Source organism: Heterodontus francisci, chromosome 19 (assembly GCF_036365525.1).
Source record: "Heterodontus francisci isolate sHetFra1 chromosome 19, sHetFra1.hap1, whole genome shotgun sequence".
Lineage (NCBI taxonomy): Eukaryota > Metazoa > Chordata > Chondrichthyes > Heterodontiformes > Heterodontidae > Heterodontus > Heterodontus francisci.
This window is the reverse complement of record NC_090389.1, coordinates 28,502,684-28,525,365: the sequence shown is the minus strand read 5'-3', so window position 1 is coordinate 28,525,365 and position 22,682 is coordinate 28,502,684. Positions and strand designations below refer to the sequence as shown.

Genomic DNA, 22,682 nt, shown 5'->3' with positions numbered 1-22,682 from the left:
AATCTAATCTGCACTTTGGCATTTTCCCAATATCCAGTGTGCACTATTTTCAAACTATTTTCTTTTGCCAAATAGGCCTAACATACTCTCCCCACTGCACAAAATTCTTCTCTTCATCTGTACAATACAGAAAGCTGCACCTAAAACAAGGTTACTAATTGCAAACTATACATTAAAGGCCTGGTCCAATCTAGATCTCCTTTGTTATCTCTTGCCCCACCCCCACCTCACTTTCTTATAACCTGTGACTTTTCTAATATTTGTCAGTTCCGATGAAGGGTCACTGACCCGAAACGTTAACTCTGCTTCTCTTTCCACAGATGCTGCCAGACCTACTGAGCGATTCCAGCATTTCTTGTTTTTATTTCAGATTTCCAGCATCCGCAGTATTTTGCTTTTATTTTAGTGTTTAATTCACTGCCACTTCTCTTCCAGGAATGCCTACCTTGAAGAAGTGCGGCTCTTCTCTCCGACGGGATTTTCGTTTGTCTCCTTTACCTCGTTCACCTTCATTACTTTCTATTTCCCTCCTGGTGTTTGATAAGGTATCTACCAAAACTCGTTTTCACAGCCACATCTCCTTCCTCAGTGACTGTCTCCGGCTCCGACTTATTCCACGTGGATTCCAACTGCAGTTTCACCCATCATGTTTTGAAACCACCCAGGATCACAGGTATCTCCGAGAAATACAACGTTCCTCGGACTGCTACTCTCACCGCATCCTGAGATCCATGCTCACTGCTATGCGCCGCCACATGCACACACTGGACCTCTCTCTCCAGCAGCACAGCCTCATCTTATCTCAAAGCTGTTCTACTCCGCAGTTTCATTTCATCTTACGTCTCATCTGACGCATTAACAAAAAACTTTTTTTCTTCCTTTCAGGCGCTAAGGAACGCAAGCTCCAGCAGCTGATGGGGACTAATGCCCCTCCAGATCCTCCCTCTGCTTCACTTCCCTCTGACCCCACCCCTTCTGATCTGACCCCTTGCCGTGTATTCACTATACCCTCTGACCTCCCCCTCTCTGATGCTGAGCGTGCTGTACTCAGCAAAGGTCTCAATTTTATCCCCTTACGCCCCCACCTCAATGAATTTCACGCTCGGCATGACGTGGAGCTCTTCTTCCGTCGCCTCCGCCTCCAGGGCTCACTTCTTTGACCAGGAGTCCTCCCCCCGACCAGCAGACCCATTCACCCGCCTCCAGCATTCTCCCTCTACCTGGACCCCTCCCCCTGGCCTCTTACCCGCTCTTGATCTCTTCATTGAAAACTGTCGGCGAGACATTGGTCGTCTCAATTTCTCTGCCCCCCTCACTCACTCTAACCTGTCCCCCTCTAAACTTGAGGCACTCTGTTCTCTCAGGTCTAACCCCGACATGGTCATCAAACCTGCAGACAAGGGTGGTGCTGTTGTCGTATGGCGTACCGACCTCTACCTTGCAGAAGCTCAACGCCAACTCACGGACACTTCTTCCTACCTCCCTCTGGACCATGACCCCACCACCGAACATCAAGCCACCGTCCAAAGGACTGTCACTGACCTCATCTCCTCTGGAGATCTTCCCTCTACAGCTTCCAACCTCATAGTCCCACTTCTACCTCCTTCCCAAAAATCCACAAACGGGACTGTCCCGGCAGACCCATTGTGTCAGCCTGCTCCTGCCCCACTGAACTTATTTCTTCCTATCTAGACTCTATCTTTTCTCCGCTGGTCCAGTCTCTTCCCACCTACATCCGTGACTCTTCTGACGCCCTACGTCATTTTGAAAATTTCCAGTTTCCTGGTCCCAACCGCCTCCTCTTCACTATGGACGTCCAATCGCGCTACACCTCCATCCCCCACCAGGATGGTTTGAGGGCTCTCCACTTCTTCCTGGAACAGAGGCCCAACCAGTCCCCATCCACCACCACCCTCCTCCGCCTGGCTCAACTTGTTCTCACATTGAACAACTTCTCCTTCAACTCCATGCACTTCCTTCAAGTAAAAGGTGTCGCTATGGGTACCCGCATGGGTCCTAGTTATGCCTGTCTTTTTGTGGGATATGTCGAGCATTCTTTGTTCCAGTCCTACTCAGGCCCCCTCCCCCAACTCTTTTTCCGGTACATTGATGACTGTATCGGTGCCGTTTCCTGCTCCCGCCCCGAACTGGAAAACTTTATCAACTTTGCTTCCAATTTCCACCCTTCTCTCACCTTTACATGGTCCATCTCTGACACTTCCCTTCCCTTCCTCGACTTCTCTGTCTCCATCTCTGGGGATAGGTTGTCTACTAATATCCATTATAAGCCCACCGACTCCCACAGCTATCTCGACTACACTTCTTCACACCCTACCTCCTGTAAGGACTCCATTCCATTCTCCCAGTTTCTCCGTCTCCGACGCATCTACTCTGATGATGCTACCTTCCATGACGGTGCTTCTGATATGACCTCCTTTTTCCTCAACTGAGGATTTCCCCCCACTGTGGTTGACAGGGCCCTCAACCGTGTCCGACCCATTCCCCGCACCTCTACCCTCACCCCTTCCCCTCCCTCCCAGAACCGTGACAGGGTTCTCCTTGTCCTCACTTTTCACCCCACCAGCCTCCATATCCAAAGGATCATCCTCCGCCATTTCCGCCACCTCCAGCGTGATGCCACTACCAGTCGCATCTTCCCCTCCCTTCCCCTGTCAGCATTCCGAAGGGATCGTTCCCTCCGCGACACCCTGGTCCACTCCTCCATTACCCCCACCACCTCATCCCCGTCCCAGGGCACCTTCCCCTGCAATCGCAGGAGGTGTAATACCTGCCCATTTACCTTCTCTCTCCTCACTATCCCAGGCCCCAAACACTCCTTTCAGGTGAAGCAGTGATTTACTTGTACTTCTTTCAATGTAGTATACTGTATTCGCTGCTCACAGTGTGGTCTCCTCTACACTGGGGAGACTAAGCGCAGACTGGGTGACCGCTTTGCGGAACATCTCCGCTCAGTCCGCAAGCAGGACCCTGAGCTTCCGGTTGCTTGCCATTTCAACACTCCCCCCTGCTCACATCTCTGTCCTGGGATTGCTGCAGTGTTCCAATGAACATCAACGCAAGCTCGAGGAACAGCATCTCATTTACCGATTAGGCACACTACAGCCTGCCGGACTGAACATTGAGTTCAATAATTTCAGAGCATGACAGCCCCCCATTTTACTTTCATTTTTAGTTATTTTTTCTTCCTTTTTTTTAAAAAAAAAAACATTCTTTTTACATTTTTTACAATTTTTTTTTTTGCATTTATTTCATTTCATCTTTGTTTGTTCAGTTTGCTTACCCACCGTTTTTTTTCAGGTTTGCACTTGCTGCTGTTCAATATTCAGTGTATTTACACCTAATCTGTACTAATGCTTTTATTTCAACACACCATTAACATATTGTTTGCCTTTGCTCCGTGACCTTTTGGTCAGCTATGTGGCCTGGTCCAATCTGGACCTCCTTTGTTATCTCTTGCCCCACCCCCACCTCACTTGCTTATAACCTGTGACTTTTCTAATATTTGTCAGTTCCGAAGAAGGGTCACTGACCCGAAACGTTAACTCTGCTTCTCTTTCCACAGATGCTGCCAGACCTGCTGAGTGATACCAGCATTTCTTGTTTTTATTTCAGATTTCCAGCATCCGCAGTATTTTGCTTTTATTATACATTAAAGGTATTGTTTTCCTTCCCCCTCAAAACTAATGCATTAAAATAATGGCAAGTTTCTTGCAGGTTAAACATACTTCCCAAGAAAGACAGCAACAAAATGGCAATTCAAATAACTCCTCCTTGTATACATACTTTCACTGGCTCAACAGTTGCCTTGCGAAGTCTGGTCACATTGGCCACTTTGTCAGAGGTGACTTGCTCACAAGGCACATCTGTCAAGCCCCTTTACCAACAGACTATAATTGAAATCAACATGATTAGTGTACTTCCCCCTTCTGGTGCTGATCCTGCCACTAGACCACAACTCATTATTGCTCAGGGCTCAAAAGGAAGTGTGCCTCAATTATCAGGGAATTTTCTTAGACTGGCAGGGATTTTTCACAGAGGCAGCTTGTGGTGATTTCAGGGTCTGGATACATAACATCTATAACACTTATCAATGCTAGAAAACCCATGCCATCCCTAACTAGACCCAGGAAATAAGTTTCTCGTCCTTTTCTTTTTAATTCTAAACATACCGTACAGGAACATCTCTGGCTTTTAGTGCTCGATAGAACTCGAGGCCTTGAGAGGGATGAACCCGTTTGTCTTTTTCGCCTAGCATGATCAACACTGGAGATTTTACCTGCAGAAAGTACAGAATTATTTCTCATATAGAACAGAAAAGTAAAAGGAATAGAGTTAAGGTAGGGTCTGTCACACTCAACTGCTGATAACGGCTGGATAATCCAACCAAACAGAAAAAAAAAATCACATCTCTCAGTGAGTCTGCTGTGACACACCTTGTATGATACATACATGCCACTTGCGATTTTGGCAAAATAACATGGTTTAGTCCGTCGCAACCAACTAGCAACCTGTGTATGCATTAGGTATACAGAAACAGCCCTTCTATTCAGTTATTTCTTTCAGAAGGATCAGTACCAACGTTCAACTAAATGATGAGTGTAAACAGCTTGCATTGTTACGGAGTACAAGAGGGAATAGCACACAAATAATCAATATGTACTGTTGTTATTATTATAAGTCTATGGGTATGGGACCTGAAAGGAATTAGGAAATATGATTAAAGCAGTTTTTAAAAACACAAAACAAGAATCCTTTCGAAGAGCATCAAAGACTAAATGTTATATTAAGAATTTCTAATTTAGGGGACATTTATCAAAAACGTAATGTAGCCAGTTCCCCATCATCTGTCACCTGGGTTCGAGCCCAACCCAGACTGATAAACTGTAATGATCCTCGGTGATACAAGTTTAGCCCATGTCTCCCAGCAACTAATGGACATAGGCCCACAATTAGTAAATTTCATTCAACTGCTGCAGGAGTGCAAAATATGGGTAAAAAGAGCCACATTACTGCACAGAAGACATTATTCCAATGAGCAGAAGGAGCTACCTAACTCTCAATCTGTACCTAATAGTGTTTGAATACTGGTTAAGAGTGGAAAGGTGTTCATTCTGCAGCACTAACATCCCTCACACTGATATGCCTCAAAAAAAAGTCAATGGTTTTATCAGCTTCAATTTATAAATATATGTGGAAATACAAAGCTGATTTCATTTAGAGCAAAAATCAAGGGTTTCAAAAACCTATGGGTAAAGAAAAACAATTACAAACTGCTTACTTGAGATGCATTTGTTATTGGTGACTTGTTCAACATTGCTTCCAACAAAGGAGGAGTTGGAAGCTGATCAGCTGTGTACTCAAAACCAGCCTCCACTGTACACCTAAAAAACATAAGAAAGCTCCTGAGGTTTTGTATTGGGTTGACACACCCACATTTTAGTATAGTCCATGCATAATTCAAAGTCACTGAATTTAAATGATCTGATAACTCAAATTTTCTTGCATAAATTCCACATAGCTGTATAATTTACACTGTTTAATCCAAGTTATTGAGTAATTTCAATTTTTTGTAAGCACAATGCTGACTTCAGATGATCAGCAATAAAATAATGCACTCACACATTATAGATACAAATGGAACGACTATACTTGAAATCCACAGTGGAAAGCATACAGCTATTATCTCACATACTTTATTACTTGGGTATATTACAGACAATAAACAGAGATTAGTTACTCTTAGTTACTCAGTTTTGTATACTCTAACCAATTCTACTTCCTAAACAGTAGTAATTTTTTACAGACTTTAGTATATAAAATACTAACCATATTCTACGATTTGCAATTAAACAGAACATGAAAATAAGAGAATGGGTGACTTCAAAATGAGGACTGAAATACATCTCTCTGGCTGGATCCAATTAATGCCTATCCCCTAAACTTACTTCATCCAAAGACTACACTTGACCTCAAGTCCCCAAATGCAAAACTACTGGAAATCAACTCACACATATTGTGAACGATATGTAAACACACTGAATAGCCACTGAAGCAACATGTGCTAACCTAATGTAAAAGTGGAAATATCAAACTTTCTTTATATTGTTTTGCTATTTGTGCTGTAATTCCATTGAAATAATCAAAAATTCCTGCTTCTCCAAAAGATTTTAAAGAAACAAAACTCTGAGAAAAGCATAATATATTAACATGAAAAAAAACATTCTCGCTTCACCCTTGAAGTCAGTACGCACCAGTCTGGGATATCTGTTGTTCCAAGCATGGAAGCAATGTTAATGACAGGGTTTCTGGTCACACAGGCCTTGTAAAATTCAGGGTACTGTCCAACCAGGTGACTAGCAAGAAAACCTCCATGTGAGCCACCAATTATGAAGACATTTGAAGCATCAGCAAACCTTTCTTTCAGCACATGTTCTGCTGAAAACTGGAAATGAAAATGTGTGTTTAGCTTTTGATTACACTAAACAGAAAACCATTTCACAAACTATCCTTTTTATTTACTTCATGTTACAACAGCAGGGAGGTTGCATATTAAGGGCATCAAACAAGAGGAGTCTTCCACAAAAATAGAACTGCATCCATGACCACCTTCAGTAGATAGTTAAGGAGAAGCAGATCAATTGCAAGAAAAGACTCAACTCAATGCTATGAGAATACACACAACTGCTTTTACACATCCTTTCAGTCTCCATGACTCTTTGGGTTCAATACATTTTCTTTTGAAATGGACAATCTTTTTGTAACCTTACATTGAAAAGCAAACTAAACACATTGGTCATTTAAACAAAAACTGCTCTGCTACTGGGTCTGAAATAAGTTGTATTGCACAAAATTGGGCATTTACTCCTGTGCTCAATACCAAGCTAAATAGCTTACTTATTTCAAACATATCCATACCTTCCACTGTTTAAAAAAATTGTAAAATCTCTCCTCAGTCGTCTTCTCCCCAACGAGAATCTTAGGTCACTTTAGCAATCCTAAATTTGTCATTTACTAATCTGAACCTTTGTCCCCTTGACATGCTCTTGCAATTTAGTCTGAAGTCATTTTCCAGATTTACTTTTTCTATACTGTTTACAATTGTATATATGCCATAAGGATCACCTCTCAGGTGCCTCTTTTCAAGGTTGAAAAGCCAACTCTTCTCACCTTCTGCACAAATCTTACATCTAACATTAGGAATCAGATTTGCGATTTTCCTTTGTATTGCCTTCACTGCTCGAGTTTTTCTATTGTGCCTTAGTGACCAGAATCGGACACAGTACTCCAGATGCCATCTGACTACAACACTAGACAATTTAAGCGTGATTTCTTTTGACTTCACTGCTTTGGCTACATAGTTGAATACTTAATTAGTCTGGTTGATTTCTGCTCTGCAGTGGTCAAACATGTTGCCCTGAACGTCTCTAACAGTGGTCATTCTTCATTCATGGGCCTAGACAGAGCATTAATGGCTATTTGAGTCTGCAGCCTGCAACAGCCAAGCCTGTCCTTGTCTTCATCTGATGCCAAACACACATTCCATCAGTAGTCACTGGATAGTGATCAGGAGTGACAACCATCACTGATTCACACCTCTTTAACCAACGGGCGGTGAGATAAATCATAGCATCCCAACTCTGTTTTAACAATGATGAGCTGAATTACAGCAGACCAGGGATCGAACCTCGGATGTTCTGGGCTGTGCAATACAGGCATATTATAATATCGACGGACCTTTGTTTGCTTTTCCGAAGACAAAGTATGGGCATAATTCAGCATTGCAATGTTTGATAAGTTCACATATTATGAATGCATCAAGCACAGTACAAAGACATTAACAAAATTTGGCAGAGTTGACACTTGATTATATCGAAAAATGTTGTTCAATAGATCATTGTAATATAAACATGCTCAAGTGTTGTTCTTACTGTTCAAGAAATAGACTTAAAAGATAAATTTGTATATTTGTACATTTGAGAAATCAATTACAAGAACTGCTTTGGTGATGAATTACATTATGCATTTTTCCTGCTGAGAATGACTGAATGTTATAATGATTTCAAATACAACTTATGGCTCATTTAACCTTGTGAGATATTCATTTCTTTTTCTACTTTTTCCATATAATTAAAGGTTCCATTTCGAAAATTGAAAGCAATACTTCAAAAAGAACACGTTATGAATATGCAATGAATCTGAATTATTGTGGCAGAGTAAGTAAGGTATGACCAACCAACAAGATTTTTCTTGTGTAATGAATCTTCATAATCCACATTGTACAACTTTCCACTCCATGAACATATGAGCACTTGCTAGCAAACACTCTCCTCATGTGGAGCTTTTAAAGAACATAAAAGCTTGTGCAATTAATGACTAATTAGCTGGACGGACTGAAATCTGTCTTAGCAATAGAATGCAGATGATGATAAATTAACAAATCTGGGCCAAATAGCCAGTACAGTATCGCAGGGAGCATCAGCTCTGGGTCTTTATTGGGAACTCTCATATCTGAACGTGATCTGGCCTTAACATTAAGGGAAGCAATATCAAAATGTGATCCCAAGTTAGGGTGCAAAGCAACAAAAAAAAAATGCAGGAGGACACATAGGAGAATGGGCAGATATATGGCAAACGTAATTCAATGTAGGTAAATGTTACTCCTAGCTCTCTATTAGGCTACTTGCTGAGAACAGTGCAGTTTTTCTAAAATGTAAATCTTTACATTTAAATTTTAAAAAGTACATAAAAAAGGGCAAATTGGATTTTTGGTTTTAAAGATAAAGGAAGGAAACAGTGATAAATCAATACAAGATATTGTTCCAACTGTAGTTAGACTACTATGTACAGTTTTGGTCACCCCATTTCAAAAAGGTATTGCAGCCTTGAAAAAAGTGCCATACAGATTTAGAAGGATCAGAGGATATACTTATGTTGAGAAACTTAAAGAGGGGCTGTATTTACTGAAATAACTAAGGTTGAGGGATTGAAACGTTATATATCGATAGACCTGTTGTATATTTCCACCACTTTCACATTTATGCAGTTCCTTATCAAATTTTCAGGATGTTCCAAACTACTGCACATATAATTCATTATTTTTAAAATGCAATATCGTTGTTGTGGGGGAAATTCAGAAGTAACCAAACAGCAAATAACATAACCAGTTGGAAATTGTTTTTAGTTGTATTGATTGAGGGATAATTGTTGAGCAGGAGACTAGGAGAACTCCTGGTCCTCTCTGCATAACGGATGCCATAGAATCTTTCAAAATACAAGGATAGGCCTTGATTTAATGTCACATCTGAAAGACAGCACCTCAGGTATGCAGCAATCCCACAACTTTGCACCCAAGTGCCTCTTCAGTCTTGGAATGGGTAGCCGGAAATGGGGATAGAATGGATAGCTCTGGTGGGAAACCTAAGACTGAGACAGACACAATGGGCCAATGGACACATTCTGTACCAGAATTTTAATAATTTTTTAAGGACTGGGATACATCTCAAGGCAACTCGATTGTACAGCAACACAAAATACGTCATTAGAACCCTGCATAACTCATCTGCAAAGGTAGATTTTGAACTCTAGGCATCTTAATAAAATGAAAAAAATCAAAGAAATGAGTATGGGACTTTGAGATTAGGGCGGCACAGTGGCGCAGTGGTTAGCACCGCAGCCTCACAGCTCCAGGGACCCGGGTTCAATTCTGGGTACTGCCTGTGCGGAGTTTGCAAGTTCTCCCTGTGACCGCGTAGGTTTTCGCCGGGTGCTCCGGTTTCCTCCCACAGCCAAAGACTTGCAGATGATAGGTAAAATTGGCCATTGTAAATTGCCCCTAGTGTAGGTAGATGGTAGGGAATATGGGATTACTGTAGGGTTAGTATAAATGGGTGGTTGTTGGTCGGCACAGATTCGGTGGGCCGAAGGACCTGTTTCAGTGCTGCATCTCTAAATAAAATTTAAAAAATAAAAATAAAATCTTGCCCATAAATGCCCAGAAAAACGAGTTCCTTCTTGCAAGTTCTCTTAGCTCCATACATTCTTCCCACCACATTATAGTTCTACTGTTGAACAGATAAATGAATGAAACTCAACCACAGAATTTGAATGACAGGTGGCCCTGAGATTCAAATCAGTAAATAACTTTAAGCTTGAGAGTGGCCTGCTCAAACATTTTCATTTGCTGGGCCACTCCACTATGCAAAGATTCTGACACCAGCCCTGTTGCTTGACTGGGACATAAGCAACAAACAACTCTAAAGGTAAACAAATTTTCAGTTTATCCCCAATAGCCAGCCCAAAGCTGTCCTTTGTGAGTTGCAGTATGGTTTGTTAATTTTCCAAGAATAATGAGCCAGCATCTATTTACGCATAAATTATCTGAACTGAACAGCTCATTACCTGCACATCTTTTACATCTTGGCTTCCTACATTCCCAGGCAGAGAGCAGATACTGTCCTGTCCAAAGCCAGAGGAGCCTCTGTAATTTACTGTAAAGTAGTGCCAATGAGATTTACATTACTCAGAAAAGTGGACAATAAAAAGGAAATCTGCAAATACTGGAAATGAAATATCAACAAAGTGCTGAAAACATACATCATCCACCTCAGTACCAGTTATTTTGAGTGGTGATGCTTCATTAAAATCAATAAGGGGAATCACCAGCCAAAATAAAAAATTACCTTTTCAGATTCTGATGGTCTAATGCGTATTTCCAACATTTGCTGTTTTCACACTTAACAGTGCAGGAATCAAGCATCACCTTCCCCAACCCACCACCCCCAAATGCAGTAAAGCAATTCATTTTACAAAGAAAATACATTACTCTGACACAATGGGCCATAAGGGAGATTTTTTTTTACTTTAACTGATTCACCTTACAGTGAGCAGTAATGCAGTTTATGGTCACTGAAATCCATTGAGCACAGATGCAGTAAACATGGTTATGCCCTTTCTCACTATATCATCTGACATCGCCATCAATCCCACTCCAGTTCTTAACTCTGAAGAATTGCACTTTTAATAAGGACTTTAAAAAGGACTCAAGTTTCTATTGGTATTGAAGTTTTTCAGCTGAGAACCTAAAGACACCATGGTTACTAGTCTGCAATGCTAGCCAACTGAAGACAGACCTGCCAGATGAGTTCTGAAATAGATATTTTCCATTTCAAGAATTGGAATAACCCTCTTAATAACCCTCTTCTCTGCCCCCTTCCTCCCCCGCCAACCAGAAAAGGGCACTCCTTCAAAGAAACATGGGAAAGACAGATGAAGAATGCAAATAATCAAGCAAAATGCTTTACACTTGATCAAAAACCTCACTTATGCATTATCTGCTCTGCTGTGGTGTCCCTTTTTAAACCCATTTCCTTAGGTGTGTCTCTACCACAGGACACGCTAATCCGAGAAGATCAGTCAAATGATCTGATCCCAGCTGCTCTACAATGTTCACTAGGATGTGAGCATGAGTAAAGCGGTTAACTTGCCTATTCATTTTTTCCCCTTCTTACAAAGAACAAAGAACAGTACAGCACAGGAACAGGCCATTCGGCCCTCCAAGCGTGCGGTGATCTTGATGCCTGCCTAAACTAACACCTTCTGCACTTCCGGGGCCCATATCCCTCTATTTCCTTCCTATTCGTGTATTTGTCAAGATGTCTCTTAAACGTCGCTATCGTAACCGCTTCCACCACCTCCCCTGTCAGCAAGTTCCAGGCACTCACCACCCTCTGTGTAAGATGCGAGAAGATGCCTCCTCTTGTCTCAGTACTATCCCAAGGGCACCCAAGTAAAGATTGGGAAGATACTTTACAATTTACCACTGGAACAGGACCTCAGCCTTTGTAAGAGGGCAGTAATTTGGTCATGTGCATTACTTACTGAGTAGTACAGCGAACCCCAGCCTGCAGAGAGTGACAGGATACAACATCCATTCTGCTGTGAAAGCCGAATGCGGACCACCTGTACAACAAAAAAAACAAGTGTCAGACAGCACCAGTAGCTCTGCATGCATTGCTCTGATTAATGTTCTTCTTTTCTTGGATTTCTTTGAATGAGCGGGAAAAAGGGTCAGAGGGGGTTGGAAATGTTCAAATCAGCTACAGACCACTGCCAAATAGAGATCTTATTTGGCTGCCTTTATTCAGTACTGCTCAATACTGATACTCCCAAAAGGACAGCAGTAAAAGAGTTAAACCTCTAATATCAAGTACAAAAGAAGCATTTGACAGTTCATCAACATCCAATGGAACTTTACAAAGAAATTACTTGGCATAGACTGACTGTACTTGGAACAAACTACAACCTTACCATTTCAAACAGACCTGGTTCTAAAAGGGCCACATCCTTTGAGTTAAAAAAACTGGTGTGATTTATTCTCTATGATATTTTACTTAGTTTTAATTTATTTTGTTCCTCTGTACCAGATTAAACTTACTAACCAACTCCAAATTATTCAGGCATCCTATTTATAATATTGACAGCATTAAACTGGAAATGATGTGTACTGCTGGAGACTGCTAGCTAGTAAGGTTAAAATCCAGAAGACATAAACCAAATAGTCTCCTTAAAATTATTTATAAACAGACAAAATATTTAACCTGTTTGGAATCAACCTAGGAAAAAAAAGAAAGGAATGCAAGGGAAAATCATAAATATTGGAAACTAGCAGAGACCCGCGAAACATTTGCGGTGAAATTAGTATCTTTATTGCAACAGTACTTTTAAATCCCCATTCCATGACATTCCATCCTTTCCATGCCAACCCTCTCATGCCATACCCATTCCATTCCTTTCATCCCTCTCATAGCATTCCCAACCTCTCCCCCACATTCCACCCCCATTCCTTATCTCCAATGCATTTCCTCACCCCCATGCTATTACCCTCACCATGCCATCACCACCATCCCCCCCTCCCATGCTACTCCATCCCACACCCCATGCAATCCCGCCACCACCCCACCCCCATGTCTTCCCATGTTGCTCCCACCCTCCCAATCCCTCGAGCCAGGGTAACTTTGTTGTTCGGCTCCCCTTACCTTCTGCTGTTCTTTTTCTCCACCGACCACCCCCCCACTACCCCACTGTCGCCATCAAACATTAGTAGCCTCAAGTGCCTCACGTGCTCCAGTTGACACCACATCAGAGTAGCTACACCTCAAAGCGGCAACCACTAACTAAAGCTCACAGAAAAGTATGGCCCTTATTTCAGGAGGTCGCAAATAGCATGTGGACAGACACAACTTTGAGGTCTGCTCCTCACACTTTGTGATCTCTCGGCCTACATTCATCAGAAAAGTTGAAATGTCTTCCATCTGCTGTGGTGGTGGGGGTGGGGAGGTGGTGGTGGAGTGGGGACGAAAGGGCACAGGAAGAGGGGAAAATCAGATGGGAGAGTCACATGAGGCAGGCTCTGGCCTTTCCTGGCTACGGGGGCTTTGGTAGTGGCTACAGGGGCTTTGGTTGTGGCTGCGATGCCAGGTTTGAGACCTGCCTGGCCTGTCAGCAGCAGAGTGTTCCGCCAGCCAGAAAAAATGGCAATCAAATTAATTGAAACAAATAAAAATATAACGGGACTGTTTCACAATGTCTGAATTAATACAACATGTGCCTCATGCGCTCCAGTCCTCTGTGTGTCCCTCATCCCTCTGCATCTCCACGTGTGCCAAGCTCCAACCACCAAAGCAATCCACTGACCAATCAGAAAAGTGTGGACAGACAAAAATTGATTATATATATGACAATAAAAACAGAAAACACTGCAAGTACAGAGCAGCTCAGTTAGTATCCAAAAGAGAAAGATAGATTGTTTCCAGAGGAACCCTTTAGCTTTTCTTCCTCTTTCGGATCTGATCGACTTGGTGTGTTTGCAGTGGCTGCTCATCACAGGTTAATGTTGGGAGGCAGATTCGATTTAATCCTGATTCTTATTTAAAAGTAATTCAATGACACAGTAAATGGCTAAAGACAGTCATTATTACTGCACAGTGATGAGTTAATACCAGCAGATGAGTTTATTAAGAACTAATTAATAACGGTCAGTTTCAGTGGTTCTTCAATATATGCCTGACTCACGCTATACAGTCCTATTTCAGATAACTCACTAAAGCGTGGTCCACAATCATTTTAACTCACCATGTGGCCAAACAACCACCGGAGGGGCAACTTCCTTCCTTTCTCCTGGCATTAATAGGATGCCTTCAAAGTCCATCGCAGCTGAATGAAAAGGAAAGAAACAACTGAAAAGGAAGGTACAACAGCACAATCAGCAGCACCAGAGACCTTCCAACAGAGTTAGCTGCCTCTCCTGCACATGCAACAGGTTAACCCGATAGAATACAGACCAAATCACAGCCGCTCTGATGCTTCAAATTCAAGCAAGGCCAAACACACAGCTGAAATGAGGATTTTTCTGCTCATCAGATTAACATAGAACAATATTGTTTCTGAAGGGAAACTGAAATTGTTCAACAAATTGGGAGCAATTGGGGTAGAAAAAAATAAAATGCTACCAATTGAAACACAATTTCTGACATCAGGAAGCAACTCAGACAGAATATCAAACCTATGAATTATTTAACAAAACAGATGTTTTATAATAGAGTGTGAGCATTTGCAAGATCCAAGTTTCAGAGAATAAAGAATAGTCCAACTTGTCAAGTAGTTCTCTTGTTTCTCCAGTTCTTAGTGAGCCAATGTCAGAGATGTCGCATCTAGGCTAAATCTGACTGAATCCCAACTCATTTACAGTCTTATATATGCCTGCGTATAGCACAGAAGGCCATTCAGTCCATCGTGCCTGTGCCATGATGACTCCTATATCAGTGTGGCGGGAAACAAAATAAAGTCCGTCTTCCCCCAAAATGGCCTCTTCCTTTTTGTAAATCAACAACAACAATGAAGTGTCAGAACTTGCTTTTTCTTCCTTATCAGTTTCCTCCCACTTCTCATTAAGGTGTTGATTCCCTGCTGAGACAGAGCTCTACAGGTGCCACTTGACCTACGGAATCTTGCCAAAGTGGCTAATATTCATGCATGCAATTTGACAGTTTGGCAGGGTTTTTAACTAAAGCAAACAAAGACAAAGCTGACATCAGAGATCCCCATTACTGCAGGCAGGAGCAACCTTTCTTTCCCCAACCCAGGGACAGCTCAACTGAGAACAGCACAGACCAGAATTGAACCAGAGATCTTTGTTTCCGAATGTCTGTTACTCACTGGAAAACTGAACACACATTTTAATCAGGATATCCACTGACCAAAGCAACTATTCGTACCCAAAAGCACAGGGAGGAAAACAACTGATTAATGGAAAAGAAGTGGAGACAGGAATGCAGAATAAAGGGTATTCTAAAGCACGATAAACTGTGTCCAGTAATGAAATGGAATACAAGTGTTGGAACACAAAGCTCCATGCTGTAATTTCTTCTCACCCTACTTACGGAATTTAGGATTCTGCTGTTCAAATGGAGGTGTGAAAGTCAGGATTTTCCACTCTATTCCTGGCAATGGTTCAGCTTCATCTAGTGCCACCCAAGTGATCCCTTGCTCTTTGCCTGCAGCAGGCAGAAAGCCCACTTTCTAGGAGAAATGAAACAACACATTATAAATCTCACAGTTCCACATTTATTTAATATTTTCTTACACATGCACCTTAAAAGTAGCCCAATGAGTAATAAATAAATTATTCTCTGTAAAGTTCCGAAGTGATTATTGTAATGTCCCAATGGGAGCAGGGCAGGGAGTGGATTCCATTAATCTTGCAGCAATTTATAAAGGAATTAATTAACTGTACACAAATTTGTAAGTGTGTTATACAACAGATCATGACTATGTTTCCTGGTAATCTGCCTCACTTTATTTTTGTATAAACATCCTGTAATAATCACAATCATCTGTTTCGGTGAATTCAATTATGAATCAGTAACAGAACATACTGGCAGTCAGGGCCCAATTTATCAGCAATTGAATTTATTAGCATTGAACAGGGTTGCCTCATTGTACAATATGGATTATTAAATCGATCCAAAGTGATTCCACGGCAAAATTGTTGCTTTGTGCTTAAGACTTACGATGTTCAATCTCAACATTAGATTGTTGCCCTTAATTTACCCAAATGTCCATTATTCAGTACATTTTCCATTGAAAATGCCTGCTTAATTATACACTTTTTGAACTCTTCAGAAATTTAGAACAGATAGTGTGCTTTTCCAGAACTCTTAAAATTGTGGCCAGTACAAAAGGTTTCCAACGCACAGACATTGACATGAGTATATAAACAAGCTGCATTTATAAAGGATTATGAAGATTCAATTCACGCTCTGCAGTCTACAGCCTTCTTACCAGACTTGGTGGACAATTAGGGGATGAGCATGTGACCACCATCAAATCCTGGTGAATATCCAACAGTGTCCAGCTCCCAGCATTTGAACCTGCAACATAAACAATTGAAGATGTCACAGAGCCTTCCAGGTCATTAGGCGACCAATGGAGAGAAAACTAAATTTAGTCAATGTAAAATACCGAACTCAGAAATTTACCACTGGTAAGTGATGTCACACTCCCTGTTGTAATATTTATGATGAGGAGATCCTGAGGAGAGAACAGAGGCAAAGATTAGGACTTGTAGTCGGATTGCAAAATGTGGCTCAGATCATTCTTTTGCTCATAGTTAAAAACTGTTGATTACAGCAAAAGGCTCAAATACTAATGTTTACAACTTTTAAAAATTAGCACGTTAGGAATAAGAAAGTGTATTGCCTTTTATGTAAAAAAGCAATCGAGACATGGAACAAGTTAGTCTAAAAGGCATCTTCCTCAAAAGGCGGTAGAAGCAGAGTCTTTGAATATTTTTAAAGCAGAGGTAGATAATTCTTGATAAGCAAGGGGGTGAAAGATTATTGGGGGTAGGCGGGAATATGGAGTTGAGGTTACAATCAGATTAGCCATGATCTTGTTGAATGACAGAGCAGGCTCGAGGGGCCAAGTGGCCTACTCCTGCTCAAAATTTGTATGTTCGTAATTGAGGTGAAACAGTATAACTAGATTCAAGAGATAGCTGGATATCTCTGGAGAGAAAAAGTGGACTGAGGGACATGTGAGCATGGTAGAACTGACCATGAAAAAGTATAGGCTTGCTCGATCTAGAGATATTTTTATATTCATTTTCAGTAAATCATTCCATAGGTTAATATAACATTCCAAGATAAGATTCCATAGTTATCAAGTCTCAATAATTCAAATGCAGCCCTTCAGTAAAACATTTCCTAAACACTAATTTGAGTTGGTTAACCTCACTATCAAGGTCACCATCTTCAACAAAGTTCCAAGGGTAGGTACAGAAACATTACTTGTTTGTACCCAGTGCCAATTCCACCACACCATCGCCAACAGAAGATTTTCATAACACTTCTCATTTGTTCTCTAAATCTTATCTCTGGACTGCCAGCTGACAGATGTCCAACAGGAATACTGCAATAAGAACTTTTATAGATCCACGGGCTTCGAGGACCATATTTTACCCAGCTCAAAACCAAACAGCACAGTGCAATTTTAAAAAGTTGTCCGCATATGAACTGGGTCAGATTATACAAGAACAGAATGGGTCTGGTTACATGTACAGTTTTGGCTCCAGTTTTATTCACTCATAGAATGTTACAGAATTTAGAATGTGAAAAACAGGCCTTTTAAAAAAAAAAAATTACCAAAGGATACCCTAAAACTGGATGGTCCAGTTCAAAACTGGGTCAGCATTAGCTGCTAATGTATGTACTGCATTATAGTGTCCTATGTCAATGAAGACTGCCATACTAAATACCCTGAGGTTGTGATTCTTCAGTAATGCAGCTTGATGCTGAAAATATTAGTGTGTAAAACGGAATGTGGGCAAATAGATCTTTACCTGGTTGTGAATTTAATCGACACTTTGCCACAGCCTGTTGAGGCCTAGACCACCACAAAAACAAGGCAGCAAATCCTCAAAGATGTCAACAAGCACTGCCTGAGAAGAACTTTAGATATGTCCAAGGTATAGGTCAGACGGTCAGGTAACAGGCTAGCTGGCCAAGGATTGCTGATGCCATCTAATGGCGATGGGCCTGATTCATTTAAGCATTTCCAAAGGATATGACAGGATAGAACAGCAGGATCTCCAAAAACAATGCACCAATTCCCACAACAACCACTCAATACAAAGAAATTTAAACAAATAAATGCTAAGTCTACAGCTTTATGCCATTTGTAACTGTCCAGCCCCAACTGCCTCCGATTTAAGTTTTAATATTGTGTCAGTAAACCCAAAAAACGTGCATCTATTGTCAGTGGTGGACAAAATAATATGTTTGTGCTTCTCCTACTGTGGGGAAAAGGAAGGTAATGGAAAATCAGAAGGCAATGACTTGGCCTGTTCTTGGCTGTCTCCTAGTGATTGACTTGGAGCAGGATTCCTCAGCACCGGTACGGACTAAGGAATTCACACTGGAGGAAGAAAAATAATATGTATACTGGGAAAAGGAATTCAGAAACGAACTGGTGATTACCTCTTTATTAGATTTTGGGTTTACTTGTTTGATGTCCAGAAGAGAACCATACAACTTCCCTAGGAACAATTAACTGTTTATCATATTTTACTTCTACTCAAATAATAAAGGTTTTTCACTATTACCACCTGGTTCTATGCATCGTTAGACCTGTTACCTGTCTGCTTCTCTGAGGTGTATCGATGAGGATCCGCTGGCTGTCCATAGCCCAGCAGTTATGTGCCAGTGCCAAAGAGTAAATGCCAGTAAATCCATCTGAAATACAGTATATACGAGGAAAATCACTGCACATAATCCAATTACAAATTTGTATACATTATTCTCCTCTGTACAATTTGCAATCTACATGTCATTGTCAAAACTGAATCTTATCTGACCATTAACAATATAATAAGTTCAATTTTAAGCATTTGCCACTGCATAAAATGGCCATTTTTAAAAATGAAGACAAAAGAGTTAATTTTTTTCCCACATCTGCTCTTTAGGAGTTGGGAGGGTAGATTGATTATAGATATCAGCCATCTCCAATGAAATTCGATACTCAGCTGAGAGGAGGAAACTTTCGACAGTGGAAAGGGTTGTTCTACCAAATTCCGATCTCACCACCCCAGAAGGGATGGTGTGATTGATACTAGGAGACATTAACACAAGGGGCTGCCCAATCGACAAGCAGGAAACCTCATCCACAGGGAATAACAGAATTCGACTAGAAACCCAGGATGTGCTTCATTCATGGACCCATAAGGAAGTAGAACGCTCCAAGCGTTACAGCTTTTTGAAACAATGATACAATGTCTTCCAGGAACGTAACCTCGTATTTAACAATTATTTTTAGCACAAATGCTAACAAGTTGCAACAAGGTCATCCAAACAGATTTCTTTGTGGAGCATATACAGAAGGAGGTTAAACCACTTTACAATTCAGCTCATCAAATAATGCCATCAGGAAATGTTATAAATTAAATAATATTTTGCAATGTTCTGAACTGATACAATAATGTTTTACAAAGCTTAAAATTGAAAAAATAGCTGAGACATGTTTTAATGAAAGCGAGCGTAAAGTTATTGGCTAGGTAACTAGGTAACATAGTAGACTCCCCTACTGTATTACTGGAATATTGAGTGCTGTTCCAATAATACTTACTCTACTGCAAAATCAAAACTGATATTTGAATCCAACCATATTTAACAGAACTGTGGAGCTCTCTTTAAGAGACATATTTGTAGCTTTACTCCCAATATTTCAGGTAGCATAGCCAGCATATAATAGGCATATAGACCAGGAGGCCAAAAGTTTGATTTCCAGTCTGTACTCAGCTAGCTTTCATAGCTGGAATGGCAGTAAGGCCTATGTGTTCTTTGGGAAGGGAAAATGGGCATGGGTTTTCTCTGGATCACTATCAAGGGACCACACCATAAAATACATGCAACATTGATGACTAAATGGCCTAAGGGCACCACCCAGTGTAACAGCAAACTATATAGACCAGAAGTTGCCACGCCTGATTCATAAGGCTGAATTTTACTTGCGCCACACGGACCACCCGTCATGGAGCCACTGCGATATTCAGCGCAGCGGTTCATACCCGTGACGCGACGCCCCCCCCAAATGACATGGAGGGGGCGGGATTTGTGTCAGGTCACATGAGCAGCAGGTGCTGGGACCCTATTTAAAGGGCAGCCAGCCCTGCTCACTTTCATCTGTTGATGCAACAGCCTTGCAGCTGCAACTTCAATTATTCAGACTTTTTATTGACCAGTGGAGTTGAAGGACAGTTTCAAAATCCAAAGATGGCAGAGGTGCGCTCCAAGGTGGCCCCACAGTTCAGGGATGCCTCCCTGCTCATTCTCCTCTAGGCTGCGTGGGCAAGGTGGGAGGTCCATTTCCCCAGCGATGATAAGAAGAGGCCCGCCCGCCTGACGGGAGGTGGCAAAGGAGGTTAGTAGCCATGGGGCCATCCAGCGCGATTGGATACAATGCCACAAGAGGATGAACAATCCGCATCACCCCACAAAAGTAAGTAGCACTTTGTTTCATGGCCCCATCGAACCTGGGTGTCCCCACAGAGTGGCACATGTGTGCCACTGCCATGCCAAAGACAGGGAGGTTGGGCAGGGAGGAATGACATGACATCAATGGATGAATGTATGAAAGAACTCGCCCTTGTCTACTGCTCAGAGCATGGCACCTACACGAGTGGCTTGCTGACTCGGTAGTGCAGACCGAGCCTTCCCCACCTTTGCGCACAGCACCCCTTTTGTGACATGTATTGTGTTGTTGATCTGCCACGTTTAATATCTGCCTCCTTGCTCCTCCAGGCAAAGAAGGCCCACAATGCTTGGGAGGCGAGTCAGACTGGTGGAGGAATGCCAGATCTGTGTACGCTCACACAGGTTGAGGCGGCGGTGCTGGTACTAGCACCCATTCATGTGGACCGTTCAGTGACGAAGAGCTTGGTGCCCTGGGTGAATATATAGACATCTATTATACACAATGATCACTGTGAAAATATTGTTTGAGACCATGTTGTCATAATCATTACAAGCCTATCATTAAGACTGACAGTGTGCTCTTCTCATTGCATCTTGCAGGTCAATGCTCTGAATCGACCCCGGCAGCCCAGGACTCCTCCCACACCTCAGAGGAACATACATCCTCAGAGTAAGCACCTTCCACAAGCACAGATACAGTCACCTCAGTGGGAATGCAATCGGCCATAGAATGTGGGTCATAAGCTGGTGAGAGCACTGCACACATGCCCGAGCAGCTGACTGAGGCTGAGACAGACGAGGCCCTGACAGTCAGAGGGCTGAGAGTGGCCAGGCCCAAGCTGAATCCCAGGCTACTGATAACCCTCTGTTGTTGGCAGCACAGGGCATGCTGGAGCTGAGGCAGCATTCGTGGCAACATCTAGTGGAGATGCCACAGGCCATGCGCAGCCTTGAGCAGATGATGGGGGAGTCCATCCAGGCCATGACTGCTACCATGTCCCAAGCAATTGAGCACATGGCTTCATCCATTGAGACGGCAACAGCCCTCGGTGAGCCAGATTCCATTAATATGCGCTGACCTGCAATCCCTTGCCGAGGCCATGAGATCCACGCAGCAGTGGCTAGACGAGAGAGGGACCAGGGGCATGGAGACTGTCCCTGCCCTTGGTACTTCCCGGGAGAGCAGAGGGGTTCAAACGAGCCCGGAGATGGAGAAGGCGAGCCTTAGTGCCATATCTGGGCCCCCCACACCTCAAGGTGATTCTAATGTGGACGCCAGCCCCTTCGCCGGTAAGTCAAGCTCCAGCAGCCACGACGTCGGAGGAAAGTTCTGCACTGACACAGGAATCTCCCAGCCAGCCAGGGCCCTCCAAGCCTCATGCGCACAAAGGACAACCACCAAAGTCATCCACAGCCAAAGGGCAATCTGATCATCAGCCTTCCTCCAGTCAGGTTGCTAGCGAGAGGTGGCACTGCGAAGGAGCACTCGCAAGCGTTTTAGAAAAAACACCGTGACACAAATGGGTCTGCACGGGTGATATTACACTGTAAAAATTTAAACCACTAAATGTTCAATAACGTGTGCCGCTTTTACTGCGTGAATCACTTGTGCAGCATGTACCGATCGTGTCTTATCCCATTACTTCAGTGGCCTTTCAGAACTGCCAATGCATGGAATAACATTATTACCATGCCAGCATTACTCATGTGCACCTCCACAGATACAGTAACATGGACAATGGCTCAGTCTGCTGCTGCCAGTAACGATGGGGACAAACATGTTGCAGACGTGGACTGCTGCACAACAGGTGGACGAGGGTGCTGTGTGGCTTGCAGAGCACATGGTGATTGAAATGGCATGGAGAATCTTTGATCAATGAGACGTTGCTGTGCATCCCTTGCTCGCTGCTTGTTCTGCATATGGCGCCTGGATGCCCTCTGTCCTCCCATGCGCCTTTCCTGCTGCAAGCCCTCTGCTTCCTCATCGTCCAAGGAGAAGTCCTGCTCACATCTCTCCTCATCCTGCAAGGTGTCCCCCGTATTGAGTGCACAGCTGTGCAGAGCACAGCAATCAGCAACTATACAAGCTACCCTTTTCAGTTCGTACTGCAGGGCACCACCCGATCTATCCAAGCA

General features: G+C 42.5%; 1 protein-coding gene across 5 annotated transcripts in view; it reads right to left on the bottom strand.

The window, feature by feature from the left end:
* LOC137380008 (acylamino-acid-releasing enzyme-like) overlaps window positions 1–22,682 on the bottom strand; it is a 97,663-nt gene that overhangs the window by 5,604 nt on the left and 69,377 nt on the right. For 4 of the 5 annotated variants that reach the window (XM_068051483.1, XM_068051479.1, XM_068051482.1 and 1 more), the window contains exons 12-21: window positions 18,712–18,809; window positions 16,545–16,608; window positions 16,360–16,448; window positions 15,459–15,597; window positions 14,152–14,232; window positions 11,899–11,979; window positions 10,420–10,508; window positions 6,273–6,463; window positions 5,300–5,402; window positions 4,191–4,297 (exon numbers count right to left, since the gene is read on the bottom strand). In XM_068051483.1, coding sequence (XP_067907584.1) covers window positions 4,191–4,297; window positions 5,300–5,402; window positions 6,273–6,463; window positions 10,420–10,508; window positions 11,899–11,979; window positions 14,152–14,232; window positions 15,459–15,597; window positions 16,360–16,448; window positions 16,545–16,608; window positions 18,712–18,809 — 1,042 coding nt within the window. The remainder of the gene's footprint in view (window positions 1–4,190; window positions 4,298–5,299; window positions 5,403–6,272; window positions 6,464–10,419; window positions 10,509–11,898; window positions 11,980–14,151; window positions 14,233–15,458; window positions 15,598–16,359; window positions 16,449–16,544; window positions 16,609–18,711; window positions 18,810–22,682) is intronic. The other variant, XM_068051480.1, reaches the window with a different exon arrangement.